Genomic DNA, 27,230 nt, shown 5'->3' with positions numbered 1-27,230 from the left:
GCCATTGTCCGCCATCCGAGTAGATTGACCGCTTTTGTCCATGTATTGTTTGTTTGTATTGTCACGTCTAACCATTATTTTAACTGGTACACTACTGAGCACTTCCAACAGAAACCTTTCAAATTTTATTGTAACACACTTATTAACAAAATTATGTCCAAATAAGCTTTTTATTTCCAAATTTATCAGAGGTAAAAAACCCGTGTGCATTCACCATGTCACGTGACCAATCAGTAACACATCAGATAAGAGATTGTCTGGAATGGCTGCAATAGGACATGTTTACATTAACATATCAGATCAGATATTGTCTGGAATGACTGCAATAGGACATGTTAACTTTAATATATCAGATCAGATATTGTATGGAATGGCTGCAATAGGACATGTTTACATTAACATATCAGATCAGATATTGTCTGAAATGGCTGCAATAGGACATGTTTACTTTAATATATGAGATCAGATATAGTCTGGAATTGCTGCGATAGGCCATGTTTACTTTAGTATATCAGATCAGGTATTGTCTAGAATGGCTGCGATAGATCATGTTTACTTTAATATATCAGATCAGATATTGTCTGAAATTGCTGCAATAGGGCGTGTTTACTTTAAGGACATGTTTACTTTAATATATCAGATCAGATATTGTCTGAAATTGCTGCAATAGGGCGAGTTTACTTTAATATATCAGATCAGATATTGTCTGGAATGGCTGCAATAGGGCATGTTTACTTTAATATATCAGATCAGATATTGTCTGGATTGGCTGCAATAGGACATGTTTACTTTAATATATGAGATCAGATATAGTCTGGAGTTGCTGCGATAGGCCATGTTTACCTTAGTATATCAGATCAGGTATTGTCTGGAATGGCTGCGATAGGGCATGTTTACTTTAATATATCAGATCAGAATCAGATATTGTCTGAAATTGCTGCAATAGGGCGTGTTTACTTTAAGGACATGTTTACTTTAATATATCAGATCAGATATTGTCTGAAATTGCTGCAATAGGGCGTGTTTACTTTAATATATCAGATCAGATATTGTCTGGAATGGCTGCAATAGGGCATGCTTACTTTAATATATCAGATCATATATTGTCTGGAATGGCTGCAATAGGACATGTTTACTTTTGAAATTAATATATCAGATCAGATATTGTCTGGAATGGCTGCAATAGGACATGTTTCCTTTAACACATCATATCAGATATTGTCTGGAATGGCTGCAATAGGACATGCTTACTTTAATATATCAGATCAGATATTGTCTGGAATGGCTGCAATAGGGCATGTTTACTTTAATATATCAGATCATATATTGTCTGGAATGGCTGCAATAGGACATGTTTACTTTAATATATGAGATCAGATATAGTCTGGAGTTGCTGCGATAGGCCATGTTTACTTTAGTATATCAGATCAGGTATTGTCTGGAATGGCTGCGATAGGGCATGTTTACTTTAATATATCAGATCAGAATCAGATATTGTCTGAAATTGCTGCAATAGGGCGTGTTTACTTTAAGGACATGTTTACTTTAATATATCAGATCAGATATTGTCTGAAATTGCTGCAATAGGGCGTGTTTACTATAATATATCAGATCAGATATTGTCTGGAATGGCTGCAATAGGGCATGCTTACTTTAATATATCAGATCATATATTGTCTGGAATGGCTGCAATAGGACATGTTTACTTTTGAAATTAATATATCAGATCAGATATTGTCTGGAATGGCTGCAATAGGACATGTTTCCTTTAACACCTCATATCAGATATTGTCGTGAATGGCTGCAATAGGACATGCTTACTTTAATATATGAGATCAGATTTTGTCAGGAATGGCTGCAATAGAATATGCTTTCAATATATCAGACATGATATTGTCTGGAATGGCTGCAATAGGACATGTTTACTTTAATATATCAGATCAGAGTCAGATATTGTCTGGAATTGCTGCAATAGGGCGTGTTTACTTTAATATATCAGATCAGATATTGTCTGGAATGGCTGCAATAGGGCATGTTTACTTTAATATATCAGATCAGATATTGTCTGGAATGGCTGCAATAAGACACGTTTACTTTAACACATCAGATCAGATATTGTCTGGAATGGCTGCAATAGGACATGTTTACTTCAAACATGAAAATGATATTGGTAATTTGTAATAAATACGTTTTTGGTCATTACGGAGACTGTACAATGACAGAATGGCAAAATGTTGTTCGAAATTGTTTTACAAAGAAAATATGGACGTACTCTTGAATTTGATCATTGTAACAATAAAAGTCTATTTTTACTGCTAATTTAGCTACCATCGGGTATTGATATCAATTTCTTGCTGGTAAGATAAGAAAAGAAAACGAAAGTGCATAAAGCCAATTAATATACGCAGCTTAACAAGCGAATTCATTTGATATATTTCGGTATATAAACAGACGAAGATTGTTTTTTTTTTTTTACTAAATTCTTTAATTTGACTTTGTCCAGTCGGCAAAATCGGCCGTCTTAATAAAAGAACAATTTTCAGTAATAATCTGAATTATAGTATAAACAGTCTTGGCAGACATAAGTTTGATAGTTAAACAATCAATGTGTTACTATATATTAAAACCTTTATACAGTGTCCTATTAAGGACGCTGTCCGTGTAAAAACTGGAACGAAAGAACGATGCTACGATGTAAAACAGTCAGATTGTCGATGCGCATGTCTGCTATTTGTCAATTAAAATGTTACGTATCGATTTAGTTTCATAGTACATAACATTGAATTAATTCCGTAGTACAAAACGTTGAGTTAGTTTCATGGTGTATAAGAATGATTCAGTTTTATAGTAACTTACGATGAATTACTTCCATATACCTGTCTTTTAATAAGTTTCATTGAACATAACGTTGATCCTAAAGTTCCATAGTCAGTATATTTAAATAAGTTCCTTATTACGTAGCGTTAAATTTGTTCCATAGTACCTAATGTTCAATATGCTCCATAATACTTAACTTTGATTTAGTTCCATAGTACGTAACGTTGAATGAGATTTGTACTACCTCACATTGAATGAGTTCCATTGAACATAATATTGCATTATTTCTGTACTACCTATCTTTAAATTAGTTCCATGTTATGTAACGTTGAGATAGTTCTATAGTGCTATAAATTGAATTAGTTCCGTAGAATTTAACGTTCAATTAGTTCCATGACACGTAACGTGCAATTTTTTCCATAAAAGGTAACGCTGAAATAATTCCATGGTACCTACATTTGAATTTGTTTCGTAGTACGTAACGTTAAATTAGTTTAATAGCACTTAACGTTGATTTTAAGGCTGTATCTCATATTGAATTAGTTTCATTGTACATAACGTTGAATTCTTCCACAGTACGTAACGTTTAATAAGTCCTAGGGTACCTTAATTGAATCAGTTTCGTAGTACTTAACTTTGAATTGCTTTCTTGACACTAAATGTAGAATAACTTCTTTAGAACGTAACGATCTCTACAGTACGTACCGTTGAATCAGTTTCACATTAAGTCAAACTGAATTTATTCCATGGTACTCAACGTTGAGTAAGTTCAATGACACCTTACTTAAGTTATAAAGTACGTAACTTTGAATCATGTCATTCCGGAAGGCGAAAGGACAATGTTTATTAGCGGGGCGATGCTTTGCGGGGCACTTTTGTCATGGCAATATTCAGCGGGGAGAAATTCAGTAAGGTGACGTTTGGAAGGCGACATTTGGCGGCGCGACGTTTTGCGGAACGACATAATGGCGATCGGTTGGGTGACATGCGGCGGGGCGATGTCGGCGGGGTGCCATAATGACGTTTGTCATTGTGTCGCTTAAACAGAACGAAAAATAAAAAAAACGAAATGGCACAAATCAGCTACCATAGTTATCAGCAAAATGTTTTAATATTTTAAAATAATTACTTTCATTTTAATCTTTTGGGAAGTAGGATTCTGCTTATAGAAAAACTAACGCTATAGTTTCGTATTGAGCCAATGGAAGGCCGATGAGCCAAGCTAATTTCCAAATGCTAAAATGTCGTGAGCACGAGATAAGATGTCATGCACTCGAGATAAGATGTCATGCTCATGGGATAAGATGTCATGCGCACGAGATAAGATGTCGAGCGCACGAGATAAGACATAAGATGTCATGCGATCGAGACAAGATGCCTTGTGCACACGAGAAAAGATGTCGTGCTCACGAGATACATGTGTTGCGCAGGAGATTATTTATTCTTCTAGAAATAAATGCCTGCCCTGGGCAAACCACCGCACACTTATCAATCAAACAAATAATGGCCTACTTCAAAATATATAGACCGGGTCTATGAAATCTGTACAGTCTGTCAAATTAAATATTGTCTATCTGTTTTGAAAACTAACAATTATAGTATAGCAAATACTAATTAGTTTAAAACAATATTTATTTTATGTTATTTCTCATAACAAATAATATTTAAAAAAATACCCTACCTGATAGGTATAAAACGAAGGAGACGGGCGCTGGAAAAAAAACAGGAAAAAATTTGATGTAAATAAATATTCTTGATAGTGTATTAAAATCAGAACAATATATCTAACAGTGATAAACTCTCGAATAAAATCAGCGTTTGTCATTCATGTTCTTATTTTATTTCACTCGGGCTGCACGTTCAGGATTTAAATTCCTTCGCATATGAACCCATGAATTTCAAACCATGATTGTATTCTACGAGAAATCAAAGAATGAGATATATTATTTTTCAAATGAGAAAAAACGTAATGTCCCCAAGGGGCCTCTGTAATAATATTTGACGTAGAAGATAGACGTTTTCCCTTTCGCCAGAAAATATATCTAACTCTACAGCAATGATGACATAGAGAAATATTATTGAGATGAAACGGGTGAATTCTTGGTGAAATCGTTGATGCATTGTGTTATGTACGGTAACTTAAACTTTGCACAAGGAAACATTTAATAATCCTAGAGATACGTATGTATATCCGCAAGGGAGAGATGAGCACTTATTTAAACAATTGCTTACGGAAGTAAAACTTAGCCTTAAACACCTAACTTCATACAGTTTGTAGACTCAATCACAATAAACGTCTTAAGGCCACACCAAATTAATTTCTTGGTCATCGGATTTTTTCCGAAAAAATTAGGAGCGAGCGAGCGAAATAAAAATAAAAATATTTGTTTCTGGATTTCACCTACTTTTGGAGCGGACAAGGAGCGATTTGAAGAAAAAAAACCTTGTCACGGATGTCAACAAGCACTGCAAAAACTTATCAAAATGGCTTGAAAAGACATAAAACAGACAACTGGCAGATACAAGAACATCTGGCAATTTGACCGTATTTCTAGTGTTTAGAACTAATGTGTTTGCTAAGTTTTATCCTAAGCAAGCCAGAACCCTGGCCACATAAAAGGTTTTGCCTTAGATTCTATATCACTACATAAGAATAAGAAAGCTCTTACTCTCATGTAGTGTATAACAGAAATCATTATATATATGGAAAATTCTGCAATCACCTCACCAGTACATTAGGCACTCTTGACCTATATATCATAGTGTCTGTCAACTTTCAATGCAATTTCACAAGATACCAGGAAATCCATCATCCACTGATAGCCAAATTCACTTGTAAATTCAATGACAAATTTTGCACTTTCTGTTGTTCTTTGATTTCACATTTAACTTTGGCAGATAAGGAAAGACTTACTTTTGATGATGCAAGTCTTAACAATAAATGCATTATCATCTTCATTTTCTTTTTGATAAATAGATCTGATGGTACCCATTAAACAAATCTGAAAAAGGATCTATAAACAGTTATATAATAACTCTACTTGAAAAATAAAAAAAGTAAGCCTTTAATGCATGTTTTCTTGGATTGTGAGTTTGTAAGCTTTGTCCTAATAACGTTCCATGTGCGTACCGCAAGAAAATTGTGTTCCAGTCCTAAAAATTAAAGTTATTTCAACAATACATTATTTATGATGTAACACTGTATGTGAAGTCCAAACTGAATTATACCGCCTGTTCATCATTTAAGTACTACCAAATTACTGCTGATATATGTGTATAATTTTAAGGATTGCAGCAAAACGTTGTTTTAATCACCAGCCATTATTAAATGACACTGTTTTAAATTATGAGATATTGATGTTCATCTTGAGAAAAAAATGTTCTGCGGAAACTCTTTCTGGTGATCTTTCAAGGATTTATTTACACAATCTACGTCATTTCGGCTGTCAGTTTCGCAAACATGTTCTTCTGGTGTTTTAATGCACAATTATGATTAAAAGTATTAAATTTTATGAATTACTGTCGCTTCACAGTGATAATAAGGCCCCTAAACAGTGAAAAACGCCCGCTCTGAAATTTTTTAATCGGTCTGCAAAAACTGAAGCGAGCGGAAGCTGATTTTCAAAATAAAATATTTGTTTTTGATTTTGGAAAATAATGGAGCGGGAAATCCGTTGACCAAGTAATCAATTTGGCGTGGCCTAACTGAAATGATGTAAAACGTTTCTTTTGATACTACCTAACTATATCGTTTAAGTGTTTTGCATGTACATAGAAACTACTCCCAACAATCTCATCTGGGAGAGAGTGTTAATCCACGTTTTAAATCGTGAGTTGGTTCCCTGGACGGTTCACATATTCTTCGGAACGACTCGAATCGTTCCTCCACCGGCTCTAATCTATGTAGAGAAGCGGAGAAGGTGTTATTACTGGTGCAAAATCCAATCACCTACCCACTTTTACATAACTGAAATACTATTGCAAAACGGCGAAAACAAAACTTATTTTACGGAAATGTGATTTATCCGTCCTTAATAACTAGCTTTTAAAAGTTTTCTAATGATTCGTTAATCTCTATAAACAAGCTAGATTTAGATCTTACAGTTCGGCACCTAGATATATTCAAACAATTAACAGCACTTATCAAAACAATCCCTTACGGAAGTTGAAATACTTGGTAGTGCTTTTAAATTTATACACTCAAGTAGACTAAACATCTTCAAACAAAAGGACATTTTGAATAGATATAAATTTTCCTTAAAATCAAAACTATCTACCATTACCTCAGTTGTGAGATTGATTCATATAATTTGAAACCTTGTTATATTAATAATCTGAACTTACGGCAGTAGGTATTTTAACAACAACTCGTAACCAAATTTTGTCGGTAGAGTTCGATGACCCCAATGTCACGTTTAACGCCATCATCTTGATAATTTACATACTGGGGATGTTCAAACATACCCAGAAAAATGCCCTTAAATTTTCATTCAGTTCTGTTTGTTGAAATGTTAAATATGACAGATTACTAACCGTAATAACATTTGACATAGTGCGTTTGCGGCCAGCTTGGATCCACGCAGTCTGGTCAGGATCCATGCTGTTCGCTATCGGTTTCTCAAATTGCAATAGCTTTGAATGCAAACAGCATGGATCCTGACCAGACTGCGCGGATCCATACTGGTAGCAAACGAACTATGTTGGTTTTCTCATGGCGCGGCTCATATATATTCCTTTCTTCAGAAAATGTAGTAAAATCTATAGTATTGATATAACATGTCAGTTTCATACTTGAATAACCGAAACATGAACACTTATCTAAACAGTTGTTTACGGAAGTCCAACCACTTTAAGATCCTTAAACGTTATCCTGACACAACACAAGTTAGAGGTTTGTTGACTTATTCACAATTAACGTACATGTATATGAAAACTTCCTTACACTATTAACTACGATAAGACTAGTTCCTTTCCGAGAATGATATATTGAACTTCTGACACAGTTGGAGAGAACTAAATCGTTTACGTGTTTTATATATACACAGAAACTTCTTGTTATTAAGCCTTTCCACTTAGCTCAAGAGGGAGACCGTAGATCTACGAATCGCTGAGTTGTGATTTACGGATAACGGGTCGTCAGTTCAAGCCCTGGGTGACGTTATATTTTCCAAAACGAGTTGAAACCAACGTCCTCCTCCTTCCTCTGACATATGTGGAGCAGTTGACAGTTTCTCAGAAGAGGTCAGCGCTGGTGCAAAATACAGACACACTAGTTAGGTTAACATATCTGAGATACTATTGAAAAACGGCGCTTACCCCTCAACTATTCAAAAAGAAAACAATGCATATATTGATGAATTACTAGTTGCTGTTCTTAATAAACGAATATATATAATAATATATTAACACTTGGTCCAAGCATTGGCTAGGTAAATTCTAACTCCGCAGAATGAAAGGTTGTTCTTAAATCCCATCGGAGCTGAGTTATTTTGATTCTGTCTTCTGACCTGTTTCGTCGGTCCCTTAAGGATGTTCCCCTTGTTGCTCTGTAGTGTGCAAATAATTGAGTACATTCATTTTAGGTTCTTAAGGATTGCATTTTTAGCTCACCTGAGCACAAAGTGCTCACGGTGAGCTATTGTGACCGGTCATTGTCCGGCGTGCGTCGTGCGTCAAAACTTGTCTTGTCAACACTCTACAGGTCACAGTTGTGACTATATCTTTATGAAACTTGGTCTTGAAGTTTGACTTGATAATCTCTTGATAATCTCTAGGTCAAGATCGAAACTGGGTCACGTCAGATCAAAAACTAGACCAGTAGTCAATATCAAAGGAAAAACTTGTCAACGCTCTAAAGGCTATCGTTATGCAACTTAGTCAAAATGTTTGTCTTAATGAACTCTAGGTTAAGTTTAAAACTGGATTCTGTAAGGTAAAAATATAGGTCACTATGCCAGATCAAAGGAAAATCTATTATTCTAGAGACCACGATTTAAGTTTTAAACTCATGTGAATTGGTCAGAATATTAGTCAAAATGTTTGTCTTGATGACCTCTAGATCGAATTTGAAACTGGGTCCTGAGGATTAAAAACTAGGTCAACCGGTCAAATCAAAAGAAAAGCTTGATAACATTCCAGAGGCCATGTTTGTGGCCATATCCTCATGAAACTTGGTCAAAATGATGATCTTGATGATCTCTACGTCAAGTTTGAATCTGTAGTATTTGGGTTCCAAAACTAGGTCAACTGTGAAAATCAAAGAAAACTATTGTGCATGCAATAGGCGCTGCATTTTTCATTTGATGTGCAGAAATTTGATCAGGATGGTTGTCTGCATAAAGTTTTTGAAGAATTTTTATCTGGGTCACATTGGGTCAATAACTAGGTCACCAGGTCAAATCAAAGAATAAGCTTGTTTACATTCTAGATGCAAGTTTTTTTGCTCCAGTCTTCCCAAACTTTGTCAGATCTTGGACACGTTCCTATCTTAGTTATGTAGGGTAAAGAACTAGTTTACTAGGTCAAATGAAAGAAAATACTTGTTTACACTCAAGAGATCACATTTTTGGTCCAGTCTTGATGATAAATGTAAGAATATTTGTCTCCATGAAAAGGTAAAACATGTTTACATTGTTGTAGTGTGTTACTCAGGTGAGCGATCTATGGCAATTTTGGCCTTCTTGTTTTAAATACACAAGAGCTTTTCCGTGTTTTACTTTGCATGCCTTCGTTGCCTTTGCGTAGGTAAGGGTTTCACCTTGCGGGGATTAATTTTATTTACACAGTCATGTGACTTTAGAACATTGTGGGATGAGAGTGAGGTTGGTGCACTATAGACCAGTTTAAGCTCACCAGTGATAGTTCAAAGGCAGTGCCCCCACTGTGGTCGTGTGAGCGTCTGCGTTCTTGGCTGTGTTTTTAACATAACTTTCCGTATTGGATATACATCTTTTTTAAACAGCTGACATTCTTTGAAAACCTCATCCTGATCTGACCTTGAGTCAGGACGGGTCATGGCATTGCTATCTCTCCAATATTGTAAAGAAGGCGTCTTAATTAAGTGTTAAGATCTATGTGACAGTTCAAATTCAAAATACAGAAAACACAGCGGAATTCACTTAATCAGATATGTATAACTTAATTATTTGGGACAATTAAAACAAGTACATAATGACTACGATATGATGCAACAAGAATATTAAGTGTATTAACTAGGTCGGTTTCAATTGACAAAAAGTTGTTGGGTTTCCCATGCAGACTGAAAAATTATGCAAGAATTTATTCTAGTGCACAAGTATAAAAATGGTAAATTGGCCGAATATTAAAATGAATTATTTTCATCAACAGTTTTGGAATTAAACCTACTTTTTTAAAGAAATAACAACACTTGAAACGATGCAGAGAATACTCAATTATCTAACGATGAATTATAAAACGCTTCTAGTGGTAATATATAACATATTTATAACATATCTAACATTTTATACAAGATCCGGTAGTTTGCGGGCACTATGGTGCGGATACAGTTTTGCATATAACATATCTAACATTTTATACCGGTTCTTTGTGGGCTTTATTGCGCGGATGCAATACTGCGTGTGGACAATCGAACAAACGAAAGAATTACGACCTTGACCTAGAGATTATCAAGTCAAACATGTGATAGATAAACATTATGCTCTTTCTTTCTCTTCATAAAAACTGACATATCTCTCTTTTTCAAATTTACTTATGTTTCTTTTCATTTCATTCCATGTGCATTTGTATATATGTATGTTCCTATGTAAGTATGTATAGTTTCATTCAGTATCATTTTGTACAGTTCTGATCACATGCGAACGTTTCGCTGATGTTGGTTTAACTCTCTACTTAATCAGTTTGTAAATGTTAAAGTATTATTTTTATTGCAATCAGATGCATTGTAACACAAAATAGAAAATATCATTCAATCAAATTATGATATCTGGCAAAATATATATTCAATTACATTTTAGAAACATTCCACATAAAGGACTCAGAATAAATGATATAAATGGGGCGCTAAAAAGGGGCGAAATTGTTGTAAAAGGCAGAATAATTAATACTTATCCTACATATCGTATATTGTATCACTGTGATTATACGTACTGATGTTAAAATAACGTCTACACTAAATGTATAGTAATTATCGAATTGTTTTAAAATCAACTCATCATTCTAAGAAAGGAAGTAAAGATAGTTAGTTCATATCGCAAGGAAGAATATATCTATTGAAAATGTCATTTTTGCTGAAAATATAGATTGTTCTCAAGGCTATAACTACAAAACACCTAATGTTGTTGAACACAATGGGAGGAGAACTTCCGTAAGGGATTGTTTCAATAAGTGTTGTCAATTGTTTAGATATATATAAGTACCGATTTGTAAGATCGAATTCAAGATTGTTTTGGATTTAAACGAATCGTTTGAAAATGTTTAAACTAAAACCTTGTCACTTTGATTCCTTAAAGAGCTTGAAATGCAGTTGATAACATTTTAGAAGTACCATACTTGTTTACAATTAAGTTTAATAATTGTCCATTACGTATCCTGTTCTGATAACATAATTTGACATTAGTTAATGGTTTGGCTATAAAGTCAAATAGTGTTGCGTTAGTTTATTATAGTATTATTTGTATAAGTTATGTACTCTGTTATAGAAAGACAATACGACAATTCTATTTAATGAGCTTCCAGATCGGGGAGTTAAGTTTTCAGTTAAGGAAATTTTGAAATAAAGTAATTTCAATGCTGAAATTTAACCATATTTCTCAAGTTTGGTGAATCTAATTTATTGATACTATGTTTAATTTTATGCACCAGATCTTTTAAAAACATCAAGTAAAAAAACTTGATTTTACTTCCAGAAACGGGAAACAAGTTACTAAATTTAGAATCTAGTTCCCTGTTCAGGAAGTAGGGGAAAACCCAATGATTGACTTCCTGAACGAGAAGTTTTCCCTACTGTTGAATGATACCTATCAATATAATTTTTTACACTTTCAGAAAATAATGAATAACAGGGAGATCGAGTGAGGGCTAATTGTAATTTCAATGTCTATGACCTCTGGGATGATTGGCTTGATAAACTCTTTGTAACTAATTATGTCTCCCCACTCTAGGGGAGACATATTGTTTTTGCCCTGCCCGTTCGTCCGTACGTCACACTTCATTTCCGAGCAATAACTGGAGAACCATTTGACCTAGAACCTTCAAACTAAATACGGTGGCAGGGCTTATAGAGGAGACGACCCCTATTGTTTTTGGGGTCACTCCGTCAAAGGTCGAGGTCACAGGGGCCTGAACCTGGAATACCATTTCCGATCAATAACTTGAGAACCACTTGACCCAGAATGTTGAAACTTTATAGGATGAATGGTCATGCAGAGTAGATGATCCCTAATGATTTTGGAGTCATTCTGTTGAAGGTCAAGGTCACAGGGGCCTGAACATGGAAAACCATTTCCGATCAATAACTTGAGAACCATTTGACCCAGAACGTTGAAACTTCACAGAATGATTGGTCATGCAGAGTAAATGACCCCTATTGATTTTTGGATCAGTCTATTAAAGGTCAAGGTCACAGGGGCCTGAACATGGAAAACCATTTCCGATCAATAACTTGAGAACCATTTGACCCAGAATGTTGAAACTTCATAGGATAATTGGTCATGCAGAGTTGAAGGTCAAGGTCACAGGGGCCTAAACATGGAAAACCATTTCCGATCAATAACTTGAGAACCATTTGACCCAGAATGTTGAAACTTCATAGGATAATTGGTCATGCAGAGTAAATGACCCTTATTGATTTTGGGGTCTGTCTGTTGAATATAAGAAAAACTTTTTTCTCTGACACTGTGCCAGTTTCATTTGAAATGTACAAGAAACCCAAATACATGAAAAAATACAAGGTTTTAGCTTCATATCAACAGTTTCCAAGTTTTTATGGCATTTTCAGTACCGTAAGACAAAGCATCAGATTTTGTCTAAAATAGCTGTCACGACATAATTTTGAAGCAGCTACCCTAAATGCAGCCTTGTTTTGCCCTGTTTTGACATTTTCTACTCTGATCTGCATGCAAATTACACATTTAAACTGTTTAATATGTACCCTTTTACCTCTGATGGCCAGAAAACAGCAATCAGTAGCCTATAAATATGCAGTTTTTGCAAAAATACACTCAAAACAGTGAAAATATGATATTTTTGGGTTTTATCCTTATTTTCAACAAAATTGCAATTAATTTGTCATTTTCTATCAAATTCTAATCAAAGTAGCCCATTTCCAATATCATCTGGCCAGATTTCATTTTTTACCAATGTCATCTTATAGGTTATAACACACTAAATAGTTGTTGTTCTTTATTTTATATAAAATTGACCTATTTCCAATGACCGCAACACACATCAGGACCCATTTTAAATTTCTGTAACTTACATTTTCTTGAAGAATATTGTCAGTACTAACTTAAAATCAAAAGAAAAATGGGGGTCATGTTTGATGCAAGAAAAATAATTTCAGTCAAACACACAAACTGCAAAATCAGCTAAAAAATGAGACCCCAAAATATACTAGTGGTGCATGATCTAAGTTTCCATGAAAAATTTTGTCAGGTTGTTATTTCATTATGGAAATGCTACCTACATGTCAAGCATAGATCTGTCATGTGATTTTAGCAAAAAAATTGCAAAGAAAATAAGGAAAATAGCTCTACAGAGCAAAAAAACTGAGGACTATTTGCATCCGCCATTATGCGACTACCATTTTTTTTCGCGCCATTTTTCTATTTAGTGTCTGTATGCCTGAAGTTCAAATCACACAGGGGCCTGAACATGGAAAACCATTTTCGATCAATAACTTGAGAACCACTTGACCCAGAATGTTGAAACTTCATAGGATGATTGGAGATGCATAGTAGATGACCTCTACTGATTTTGGGGTCACTCTATTAAAGGTCGAGGTAACAGGACCTGAACATGGAAAAACATTTCCGGTCAGTAACTTGAGAACTACTTTTGAAACTTCATAGGATGATTGGACATGCAGAGTAGATGACACCTACTGATTTTGGGGTCACCCAATCATAGGTCAAGGTCACAGGGGCTTGAATATGGAAAACAGTTTCCAATTTATAACTTGAGAACCACTTAGTCCAGAATGCTGAAACCTTGTGGAATGATTGGACATGCCAAATAGATTATTCCTATTGCATCCAGCCACCAGTGTTGCTTACACTTTTGCTCCTGTCCCCTATTGACCTTCTGTCTGTATGACTATGCATTGGGGTAGACATGCGCTTTTCTACAAAAGCATCTTTTAGTTTTTAAAACAGTTTTATTGAATTAATCAAATTTGATCAATATTAAACAGATCTGATATTGAACATTGTTCATAAAATGTAACAATGTAACAATTTCCCTCCCCTCATTTCCTTTCGTATAGACGGAAAGTATCGTGTGCAAACATCTGAATAAAATGTTATTTATTTCATAAAAGACATTCCCTAGGATTTTTTTCTACGATGCAGACATTGTTTAAGACATACATATATCCACTCTATTAATATATATTCTATCAATTTCAGCGATCATTGGGGCACAATATCTGTTTTAAGGTATTCAAGAAGTGAAGCAAACTATTTATTAATTTCATGACAAATTATGCTTTTTTAGTACAATTTCTCCTACATTAAACAAATTGATATTTCTTTTCTTTAAGAGTACCAACATGTTAGCCAGTCGTACATATCTTTCCATCCCAAAGTTGAAATCTGATGGAAATCTGTGATCCCGCCCCAGCGTCATCTTTATTACACCCTTAGTACTAGTATATTGGTTTATGATAATTTAAAAGAACAATAAGTTTTGGAAGCAATAATCAGTTGCTATAGAGAGAAATAGGGGAAGATCGATACATAATTGATTGATGTAATATAACTACACCCTTTACAATTGCTACGGATAGAATTTAGGGAGTTAAACTTCCGATCTGAGGTTTGATATTCTATGTCAATCGTTCTTTTGTTGTTGGTTTTTTTTTTTTTTGCTTCAATCTTACTACTTCCAACCTTGATATTTAGGTGTCAGGTATTGTATTACTTTAGATACAGAACAGGCATGTTCGTTGATATTTTAGAATCACTGTCTGTTGTGTAAGGCAAACGAGAAATAGTTTAAACCATGATGTTATTAGCTTGCCATTATTTCTTAACTTTACAACGTATTTAAATCATTTTCTGTATCTCAACAGATCTCAACGAACAACTGAATTATGAGATGAAATAAACATACAAGGATTGTGAACATGGCTACAGCAGCGCCGACAAACAACCGAGTTTATCTTTACCGTTTACTAACGCTTAACACAGACAGCGGAACACTAGTTGTTAGGAATTTAATTGACGAGAGATGCTCTAATACTCCACTAACAACCGTTTTGGCTCGTGAAAGAAGAGTTATAAACAACTTGAGGACAAAGAGTAAAATAACGAAGGTTCAGTTTGATTTGCTGTATCCGCAAAATGGCATTCCTACAACGGCAGATTTTGACCTTACACTTGCTATATGCTTGCTAAGGAGCCTGAAACATTTTGGGTTAAATCCCAAGTACAACTGGAATGTTACCCCTCCGCCAGGAGATATTTCACAAGAAGCAGATTTATATCGTTTGCGAATGTATCGCAATGAAGTAAGTATGGGTTCTTTTATTCCACCAAGAAATAATCATACAAGTCGTATTAAGAACACGAAAAATGCTGATTTAACCTTAAATGATAATTGTGCTACATGCTGTTTAGTATAGCAGTACATAGATTTAATTTTTGTTCTGAAATGAAGTTTCTGATTAAATGGATACCTAGTTTTGTCTACTTCATTTAGTATTTTGGAACTTATCAAGTTTTTAATATAAAGGTGTGTGCCTTCATATTATACAAACAGACTTTCAAAGTTCTTATAACTACGCTTGTATTATTCGAAGTAATTACATTTACATAAACACGCTCATGTACGTTGTACATAAAAACGTACCGCATCAGTTACGCAGTAAACGATTTCTGTAAGATAATAGATTACATGCTATAGTTTAATGGCCACACTTTAAACAACTGATTTGCATCATTGATATTTTATAGACATTAGTCTGAGAAACACAATTATGGTAAAATTAGAAATATCTGGTTATACTTTAACGGTCACAATTGAGGTACGGTTTGCAAATAGTGTTGCCTAGGAATTTAATTTTCATTACATTGAACTATCCATGTCTAGATGTCCACTACAGATGTATTTAACGTTTGTTGCATTCGTGCTTAACGGATTTTACAACATATGTCTGCCTTTTACTCAGTATATAGCTTTCACATTACATACTTATATATCATTATATCTTTCAGTTTGCGCATATATCCTCGACAGTAGGAATTCAAGAGGCTGATTTTGTAGCTAAATGGGATGATATAGAAAGGGTACGTTCTTAATGTTAAATATTCTGTTAACAATTTGCTGTTGATAATTGAAACTTTCCATTTATAACTAACTGATGGCTTGCCAACCGAACGCATCAGTACGGATAACTGTGGGGCTCTAAACTTCAGCAATCATATGAGTGCTAAAACATTATCAAGAAAAGTGACCTTCATTATCGTAAACTACCAGGAACACGAACAAAATTGAAAATTATTTTATGAATTAATGGCAACCTGTAAATTAATTAATTACAATGGCAACATAACTACCTTTCTAAATATGAAATATGACATAAACCACCTGACACGTTAAATAATTAAAAATATTGGCTCAAAACCAGCTTAAAATGTGCGGATGAGATGGTAAAATATCTCAAAAACAAGCTTACAGACTTATTCATTGTTTCACTATTACAATTGTGGTTTTCGCAAAGACTCCCATTATGAAAACTTGACAGATGAAGAATCACCCTAAGATATCCTCATACAGGACAATATATTTGCAATACGATAAAAAGTGTTTTATTGCATGTAAATATGATATACAAAGTAAATGTTCATCATTAATATTATCTTGACACTAACGTATCTTGTTTTTAAGATACTAGCATAATGCGTCCATTAGAATCTTTCCTCTATGAGGCTTTAGTTTCAGAAGATTTTTACAGTTGTATTGAAGTATATTATACCTGACCTTTTCGCCAATTTGCTATTTGGAAAGTTTTACATGGATTCCGTGGATATTGATATAAAACATATGTTAACGAAACGAAAGAAAAAGACAAAAGGGTATATTTAATTAACATAACGAGATATGTTAGCTGAAGGACTATATAATTACATTAATACAATTGAGCCTGGTAAATATTTTATTTTGCAGGCTCTCCATAGACTGAACAGCTTAGTGCAAAATCCTGTTAAGAACCTACAACAAATTATTGATGATTGCAAAACTGGTCCTCTTGATCCTGAAGCAGAAAACGAAATAGAAAAACAAATAGAGAAGATGCAAAAAATGGAGGGAAAATTAGAAGAAAAAGTGCAAAATATGGAGAAAGGTGTTGCAGACGTAAAGGAAGATATCAACACTGTATCGAAAAGGGTTGATGAACTGGAAAAGCAAAAGGAGTCAGAAGGTAACATGTTTCTTTTTAGTCCCCTTCTGGTTGAAAACCAGTTTCGGGGACTATAGGAATGCGCTTTTCCGTCATTCCGTCCGTCCGCAATTTCGTGTCCGGTCCATAACTCTGTCATCCATGAAGAGACTTTAATATTACTTGGCACAAATGTTTCCCATGATGAGACGACGTGTCATGCGCAAAACCCGGACCCCTAGCTTAAAGGTCAAGGTCACAATTGGATGTCAAAAGTCAACAGGGCTTTTTTCCTGTCCGGTCTATAACTGTGTCGTCCATGAAGGGATTTTAATATTACTTTGCACAAATGTACCTCATAATAAGACAATGTGTCATGCACAACTTTCAGACCCCTAGCTTAAAGGTCAAGGTCACACTTAGCAGTCAAATGTTAACATATCATGAACAGGGTCTGTTTCGTGTCCGGTCCATAACTCTGACATTCATTAAGGGATTTTAATATTACTTTTCATAAATGTTCCCTATGATGAGACGACGTGTCATGCGCAAATTCCGGACCCTTAGCTTAAAGGTCAAGGTCACAATTGGAGGTCAAATGTCAATTAGGTTTTTTCCTGTCCGATCCAGAACTCTGACATCCATCAAGGGATTACAACATTACTTGGCATAAATGTTCCCATGATGAGATGACATGTCGTGCGCAACACCCAGTGCCCTACCTTAAAGGTCAAGGTCACACTTTGAGATCAAAGGTCAGTAGGATTTTTTTCCTGTCCAGTCTATAACTTTGTCATGCAAAACAGGATTTAGATATCAGTTGGCACAAATATTGCCCTGGATGAGAAAACATGTTATGCGCAAAACCCAGGCCCAGGGTCTAATGTCAAGGTCACCCTTAGAGACCAAAGGTCAGACACAAGAATGACTTTGTCTGGAGCATTTCATCTTCATGCATGGAGGGATTTTGATGTAACTTGGCACAAATGTTCACCAACATAAGACGGATTGTCATGCGCAAGAACCAGGTCCCTAGGTCTAAGGTCAAGGTCATATTTAGAGATCAAATGTCAAATTCAAGAATGACTTTGTCCGGAGCATTTCTTCTTCATGCATTGAGGGATTTTGATGTAACTTGGCACAATTATACACCATCATGAGACAGTGTCATGTGCAGGTCCCTTTTTTAGAATTACTACCTTTTGTTGTTACTATAAATAGCTTATATTGTAACTTTTTCATTTCTAGTCATAGGGAAAAATCGAGACCACATTTCAGGACATGTCAACCTCGCAATTATCCTTTTTGCAACAAATAGGGTCAATCTAAGGTATAATTACACCAATGTACTCAACAACTTGTCTGAACTCAGACCACCAAGAGCCTCACTTTTAAAGGCACGACTAAATAAGTTGCAAGACAAAACTTTACCGCCTCCGTCCGGTTCAAGAATGACTTTGTCCGGAGCATTTCTTCTTCATGCATTGAGGGATTTTGATGTAATTTGGACCAATGTTCGCCACCATGAGGCACCCTTGTTTTTAGAATTACGTCCCTTTGTTTTATTATAAATTGATTTTATTGTAACTTTTTTTATTACTTGCCGTAGAGAAAAAATCGAGACCACTTTTCTGTGGTACAACATGCATGTTACATCCAATTTTTAGGTGTTTTTTGACATATCTCTACCTGGTAAAGAGTTTCTTGCGGACTTATATTATATAGATTTTTTTAAAGATTAATTTCCCTTTGTTGGTACAATAAATAACTTATATGATAACTTTTTTATAATCGGCAAAAACATTTCAATATGAAAACAACTGCGGGTTTTTATATATGCACATTTTAATCCAAGTGTGTTGTTATAACATATTGTATATATAGTACAATATTGTTTATACATCATTGACAGATATCAATTCATTATGTTATACTGCAGTAGAGAAAATTAGGTGCCTTCCAGTAGGGGACTTTGTATTGCATGGTGATACTTCATTCACTTGTATTCTTTTGTAACTTTAAGGGACAGAGACTCAACATTAGAGGTACTTTAGCAAATTGTTAAGGTAGTGTAATGCGTTTTGCTTACAGTCGTGCCCACAAGAATTGTTTCAAGAGGGGGTGGGGGCGATGGGGGAAGGGAGAGGAAAAAACGCTTATAGTAATCGAGACAACATACGCAACACAAAATTTGAGGCCGACAGAAAACAAGTTGAAAATAGGGGCATCTCATTTGAACGGTCAGTAACCTGTATATCCTTAGGAGTCTTAGGGCTTAAACGCACATAGGACATGTCAACCTCGCAATTATCCTTTTTGCAACATCGAGACAATAATGTGTAAATTAAATAATTAACCACTAAGAATGGTTCTAACATTAGTAAATATATTCTGTAAAAATGTCCTTCGGAAGCAGAGAATGCAACCAATACTCGGTTTGACTGTAACTGTTAATTAGAGGTAATTAAATGTGAAACACCTCTAAAGCCTCCTAGCACCGGCTTAAGCGGACTATATAATACATACGCTGAATGGACTCCATAATCCTAAAGGACAAGAAACTATAACAACACTGAATCCAAGTACGGGAGATTTTTCACAGTAGCCACACGGGACTTAAAGATTGCTATTGTGAATGTTAATAAATTCTGTAAAAAGAAAACATTCTAGATCATATAAAGTGAGGCAAACAAATAGGGTCAATCTAAGGTATAATTACACCAATGTACTCAACAACTTGTCTGAACTCAGACCACCAAGAGCCTCACTTTTAAAGGCACGACCAAATAAGCTGCAAGACAAAACTTTACCGCCTCCGTCCGGTTTTTTTCTTTGTAGGATTAAAAGAATCTGTCTACAAGTTAAACAAGGGAAATAATTTCTTCTAATACAAAAGCAATAACTTACTAAAGGTAATTATTTAACTTATGCGAGTTTTAGAAGAAAGTTCGAGAGAAGAAACATGATAAGTTTTAACAAGGCAAATGAAGGCATTTTACATGTACTTATTTAAGGCCATAAATTTAGTGAAGCTAATAAAGTGTTGGCCATTTTCGAAGCTTTCAAAGAATATGACTTTAATTATTATTCAATTGGAAAATGTTTGATGAAGAATGCTGTTAGGTTGATGTACAATTAGACCTTTCTAACGTAAACGTAATTACGAAACGGAATACTGAATCCGTAAAATTTTAGGCTAATTTGTGGTCTATGGGAGACAATTTCATCCAATAGTAATGCAATAGTATCTCCCTTAGACCATTATTTGTAAATAACATTTACGGATTCAGTAATCCGTTTCCGATTTACGTTTACGTTAGAAATGTCTATTAATAATGCACATTATTAGCTCACCTGATCGCTCGATATCCGGCGTCCGCCGTCTGTCGTCTGTCAACATTTAGCTTGTGTATGCGATAGATGCTGTCTTTTTCAACTGATCTTCATGAAATTTTGTCAGAATGATTACCTTGATGAAATCTAGGCCGAATTTGATAATGGGTTATCTGGAGTCAAAAACTAGGTCACTATGTCAAATCAAGCAAAAACCATGTGTATGCGATAGAGGCTGTAATTTTCAATTGATCTTCATGAATTTTTGTCAGAATGATTACCTTGAAGAAATCTAGGTAGAAATTGAAAATGGGTTATCTGAGATCAAAACCTAGGTCACTAGGTCATATAAAGGAAAAACATGGTGTATGCGATAGAGGCTGTATTTTTCAATTGATTTTCGTGAAATTTAATCAGAATGATTACCTTGATAAAATCTAGGCTGAGTTTGAAAATGGGTTATCTGGGGTCAAAAACAAGGTCACTAGGTCAAATCAAAGAAAAAATATGTATGCGATAGAGGCTGCATTTTTCACTTGATCTTCATGAAAATTGGTCAGAATGATAATCTTGATAAAATCTAGGCCGAGTTTGAAAATGGATTATCTGGGATCAAAAACTAGGTCACTAGGTCAAATCAAAGAAAAACCTTGTGTATGCGATAGAGGCTGTAATTTTCAAATGATCTTCATGAAATTTGGTCAGAATGATAGCCTTGATGAAATCTAGGTGGAGTTCGAATATGGGTCATCTTGGTCAAAAACTAGGTCACTAGGTCATATCAAAGGAAAACCTTGTGTACGCGATCGAGGCTGTATTTTTCAACTGATCTCCATGAATTTTGGTTAGAATGACTGCCTAAATGAAATCTAGGTGGAGTTCGAATATGGGTCATCTGGGATCAAAATCTAGGTCACTAGTTCATATCAAAGAAAATACTTGTTTAAACTTTAGAGACCACATTTTTTGTCTAATCCTAATGAAAATTGGCCAGAATATTTGTTTCCATGAAATCACGAGGTCAAACATGTTTACACTGTTATGGTGTGTTTCTCAGGTGAGCGACCTAGGGCTATCTTGGCCCTCTTGTTATATAAACACTCCCAAAGTGAAAAAGAAATGACATCTCCCCTATCTGAACAAGGAACACGTGTTTGAGATGAAATATCTGTTAATTTTCAAGAAATGATAAGCGCACCTACTTCCACGCTTCCAGACATTTGTCTTAGTCTCGTTTCCCATCAATTTAACCACACAGAGACTGCTCAAATTTATATCTGCAACAACCAACATCAAATGGATGTTTGTAACATTCCAGGGCATGAAGGTGTATTACAAGCCATATAATTTATTCTAAATGAGGTATTGTTCTGTAGATTTCGGTCTGTCGGCCGGTCCGTAGACTAATCCATTTTCGGATGTTAACTCAAAACGCTTAGAGCTTGCTAAATTGGTCATGACCAGCCGATGACCCCTATGGATTTTGAGGTCAGTAGGTCAAAGGTCAAGGTCACAGTGATCCGGAACAGTTAAACAGTTTCCATATGAAAACTCAATATTGCTCAGGCCTAGGATCATGAAAGTTGATAAGGTGGTCGGCCATGATCAGCAAATGGACCCTATTGATTTTAGATCTGTAGGTGAAATGTCAAGGTCATAGCGACCCGGAACAGTTAAACAGTTCCCAGATGGTCATGAGCAGGAAATGACGACTATTGATTTTGACGTCAGTAGGTCAAAGGTCAAGGTCACATTGACCGGGAACAGTTAAACAATTTCTGGATTATAACTTAAGAGTGCCCAAAGATAACGAAACATGGTAGGAAGATTGATCATGAGCAGCAGATGACTCCTACTGAATTTATGGTCAGTACTTCAAATGTCAAGGCCACAATGACCCGAAACAGTTAAACCATTTTTAGATGATAACTTTAGAAATCTTAGGCCTAGGATCACAAATGTTAATAGGGAGGTTGATGATGACCAGCAGATGATCCTTATTGATTCTGAGGTCAGTAGGTCAAAGGTCAAGGTCGCAGTGACAGGGAACAATTAAACAGTTTCCGAACGATAATTTGTAAACACTTGAACCCAGGATCACGAAACGTAATAGAGAGCTTGATGATAATAAGCAAATGCCATCAATTTTGAAGTCAATAGGTCGAAGGTCCAGGTCATAGTGACCGGGAACAGTTAAACAGTTTCCAAACTCTAACTTGAGAACTCCAGGGCCTAGGATCAGGAACCTTTAGAGAGAGTTTGATCATGACCTGCAGGCAGATGACCCCTGTTGAAACTGAGGTCATTAGGTCAAAGGTCAAAGTCACATTGACCCAGAAAAATAGATTTTTTTTTTCAAATAACTAGATGTTTTGGTCTAAGATTATATTTAATACATAGGTCACTTATGACTGGTAAATACGATGTTCTACGATCTCTTGTTTACATTGTAGATAGATTTTTCCATTGATACCCACTTCCAAAATTATAACTATATTTCAAAAACTGAATTGAAAATATGTCGAGTTAACTGAAAGCGAGCACGACAAGGTGTAGAAAAAGTTTGTTCAAGGTATGTTTTTTTATGAAATTATTTTCCTATAAAAGCCTCATTAAATCTCTTTGGGTGTAAACAGTTTTTAGTTTCAAGGTAACTGTAACCTTAGCCTTTAACATAAAGACTCACAAGCAGTCATCTTATGATAGAAGCCAAAAACATTTTGTAGTTATTAGAGGAGAAATTACTTTCAGTATCAGTTACTACTTTTGTTTGTTGTTGGTATTTTTTCTTTCGTTGAATTTAGACTTACATTTAGATGGCAAATTTGTCAGTCTCTATGACCTTGACCTTCATATAAAATAGGTGTTATCTTCTGATGATAAGCAGTCATCGTATGAAGTTTATCTTTTATGAGACTAAGAATTCTTTAATTAATGATAATAGAATAACAACTGAGCTGGCTAAATTAGCATAATGTTACTGCATGCATTTAATGCCACCGCTAACAGACAATAATTCTGTCTTGTTTTCTGTTTTGTGGATTCTGCAATTAATAATGATGGAATATTTAATAAAACCTATGATTATTGCATTAGAAACTACAGACACAGTATATGTGGAAACGGCTATTCTTGTTTGTTTCAGTAACAAAATAAAATTGCCGAAGGGTCTTCCTTTTTCAACACACTCGTTAACCTGAAATGAAGGATATTAAGACAGTTATATTAAATTTAATCATATTTTCTTTCTGATTCATACGAGGCGCCTAAAGTGAACCACAACATAAACATATTTAAGCTGATTTGTATGGTAGCACCTAACTGCTATGCTTACTAATATTAAAGGGGTGATTTCTAGTGGTTACTAATATAAAAGGAATGGTTACTGACAAAAATCCTATGTTTACCTAAATTAAAAGGTGTGATTGTTGACCTAAGTTATAATAGGTATTGTAACTGACATAAGGCCTATGGTGTTATGAAAGGTACAGTTACACACCTAAGATCTATGTAAACTAATATAAAATGAATTGTTACTGACATAAAACGTATGTTTACCAATAGACCAGTTGTGCTCACTGATCGAAGTGTTATGGTTACTAAAACACAATGTCTGCATATGGAGATAAGATTTATACTAGATTAAGAACGTAAGTTGTGTTTACCGTAACAGAAATAAAAGTGCTATTGTGTGGTTAATGATCTAAATGCTATATTTATTAATATTGAAAGTGTGGTAACTGTCCTATGTGCTTTTGTTACAAATATCAAGGGGTGTTTACTGACCTAAGACCTATAGTTACTTATGTTAAAGTTGTGGTTTTGTTCTGGCATAAATTTTATGGATACTAATGTAATAGGTATGGTAACTATCGAAGAAATCACGATTACATTTTGCATATTAAAGGTTTGGTTACTGATATAAGCAATATAGTTTCTACATTTTATGTATGGTTGCAGTCCTAAGTCCTACAAAGTATATTAATTGATATATATTTTGTGGTTACTTGTATTCTTACATAAGACCATGGTTACTAATATAAAACGTGTGGTTACTGACATACGGCATATGTTTTCTAATATATATATTAAATTAACAGACATATTTACTGATCTAAGACCAATGGATAGTATATAAAAAGTATAATTACTGACCTTAGAGATTTATATTAATTAACAAACCATTTGTGGTTATGACAAAAGACCTATTGTATCTAATATATAATGTCTGGTTAATACGTATAGTCACTAATATTAGATGACTAGTTACTGACATAAGACCAATTCAAAAGCTGTGGTTACTGAACTAAGACCTATGTAAACTAGTTGACCTAAGACTATATGAACTAAGATATAATGAGTTGTTGCTGATATAAGAAATGAAATTTGTGGTTACTAGCAAGTAACCTTTTGTTGCTAAATGGACTTCAGTCAATAATATAAAAGTTGTGATACGTAATATCTGATTACAAAAATCAAACTGGTCTTTAGCCATCATTAAGATCATTAAGATCTAATGAAAGTTTCCTTTGTCTAAGACGGGATTTATCGTTATTAGTGTAAACTATGGTGGCTGATTTTTGCCAACTTCGCCTTTTTTTTTTGTCGCCCGCGACTATGGACGGGCTGTATGCTGATGTTGAAATAACGGATTGTAAGCCGACGTTGAAGTAGGCCGACCGTTTTGAATTTTGTTATGTGTTAAACATGTATGTACTATTGTGTGTGACTTAAAATCAAACCGAGCCTGCAACATTTTCGTTTTTGTCGTGTTGAGCGACCTGTGAAGTTTCCACTTTTCTCTATTTGAAACAGAGAGCAATAAAATATGATAAAACTAAACACTTCATAACAGTGGTGTGCCCATGCGCTACAGGAAGGCAAAAAGGCGAAAAGGCGAGATTTTTCTTTTGGCACGTTGTCGCCTTTCCGCTTTGTCACGGGCGACAAGGCGACACACCGTAAGTGCGAGATTTTTACGCACCGCTGACGGCGCGTTAAGATTCTCGTTATTTCGCCTTGTCGCATTGTGGCTTTTCGCTTGTTGAGTTCTAAATCTCGCCTTTTTGCTCTGGCACTTACGACAAAGCGAAAAGACGACAACGCGCCAAAACCAAAAATATCGCTTTTTTGCTTTGTCGCAGGGGACATAGCAAAAAGGCGAAGTAAGCTGAAATCAGCCTTCGTAGTAAACTGTAAGTTATTTTAACTAAACTTGGAGACCAGCGTTTTGTTTCAACTTGTATACAAGTCAAGAGTATATACTGTGTACAGAAACATTTAGCGTCAAACAAATAGTAGATAGAAGTCCGCTGATGACCTCTGTATCTCCAGTACGAAGAACAGTCTTGAGCGTTAGAGCGCTCTATAAAACTATCGTGGTTACAAGCATGATTAGTAGATCGTAGAATGATTACAATATATACTTCTTGATTTTTTCTCAAGATCATCACGCACTGGTATGGCACTTTCCTATAATACGGAACTTTTCTTCCAGGAACGCAAAAAGCAGTAAGAGATGAGACGCCAAGTTTACTTCAAAGATTATATAGACAGTTAACATACCCGAAACGAAAGAAAGGTAATGTAACTTCAGTAATAATAAACCTTAAGCTTTTCCTTATATCAGTTGCCCACAAACAATACTAGTAAAGAGAACTTCGCTCAAAACATTTTTGATTATTGCAAAGGCTATAGAAAGATAGGAAGCGAACTAGACTTTTCCTCTATGAAACATTAAATCTATTTATATGTATGCTTCTGAATTCTGGATATAGTACCTGCAATAGAAAATGACTGGTTTCAGACATGATCTTTCCAGCTTCATGAGCACGACATTATCGATGTGAGCTATTGTGGACCACTCACTTTATGTCGTTCGTTAGTTGGATCCTATACTTCTGTTCATATAACAATACTTCTGGCTGAAACCGTTGGGTTGAGGTTGTTAAAACTTGGCATATACCCATGTTTTTCAAACGGTATATTTTCATTGCACTCCTTCATCAAATGTCATTCAGTTAAGTTCGTGAAAAATTCGTCTGGCGGTAATAAGATTTATTGACATTATCCTATAACTTTGAAACATGGCGGGGTAATGAATGCCAATATTTGGTCTAAACTTCCTTACTTGCGACTGTTGTCACTGTCGTTTTTATTTTGTGTCTTTTGTCCTGGTCATCTTTTTGTATATTTTTTGTGTAATTATCTTTTACCGATTCATACTTATAATGATGTATGGTTTCGTTGAGTTAATAATTGCTGAAGTGAGAAATGGTTGAGAGAATATAATTTCAGCAAAACATTATTTCAGCATAGGAAAAAGAAAGACACATTAATACAATAAACTTTTTTCACCACGTCTGTTAGAAATATATGCGTCACAGGTATAAGTAAATATTGCCTATCACTGTTTTTTGTATGCATTAACTACATACGGTAAAAACACGTACAAATATAATAATCTGTATCATGCTTTATACCCCTGTCACACATATGGCGC

The 27,230-nt window shown here is 34.9% G+C and overlaps 1 protein-coding gene across 1 annotated transcript in view; it reads left to right on the top strand.

Annotated features, from left to right (window-relative positions):
• LOC128553720 (E3 ubiquitin-protein ligase DZIP3-like) overlaps nt 1–27,155 on the top strand; it is a 35,428-nt gene extending 8,273 nt beyond the window's left edge. The window contains exons 2-5 of the mRNA XM_053534897.1: nt 15,086–15,523; nt 16,230–16,301; nt 17,182–17,437; nt 26,226–27,155. Coding sequence (XP_053390872.1) covers nt 15,140–15,523; nt 16,230–16,301; nt 17,182–17,437; nt 26,226–26,377 — 864 coding nt within the window. The 5' untranslated portion in view covers nt 15,086–15,139 and the 3' untranslated portion in view covers nt 26,378–27,155. The remainder of the gene's footprint in view (nt 1–15,085; nt 15,524–16,229; nt 16,302–17,181; nt 17,438–26,225) is intronic.
• The last annotated feature ends 75 nt before the right edge of the window (nt 27,156–27,230 follow it).

Source organism: Mercenaria mercenaria, unplaced genomic scaffold, assembly GCF_021730395.1.
Source record: "Mercenaria mercenaria strain notata unplaced genomic scaffold, MADL_Memer_1 contig_4250, whole genome shotgun sequence".
NCBI lineage: Eukaryota > Metazoa > Mollusca > Bivalvia > Venerida > Veneridae > Mercenaria > Mercenaria mercenaria.
Note: the sequence above shows the minus strand (reverse complement) of the source record. Positions and strands in the feature narration are given on the sequence as shown.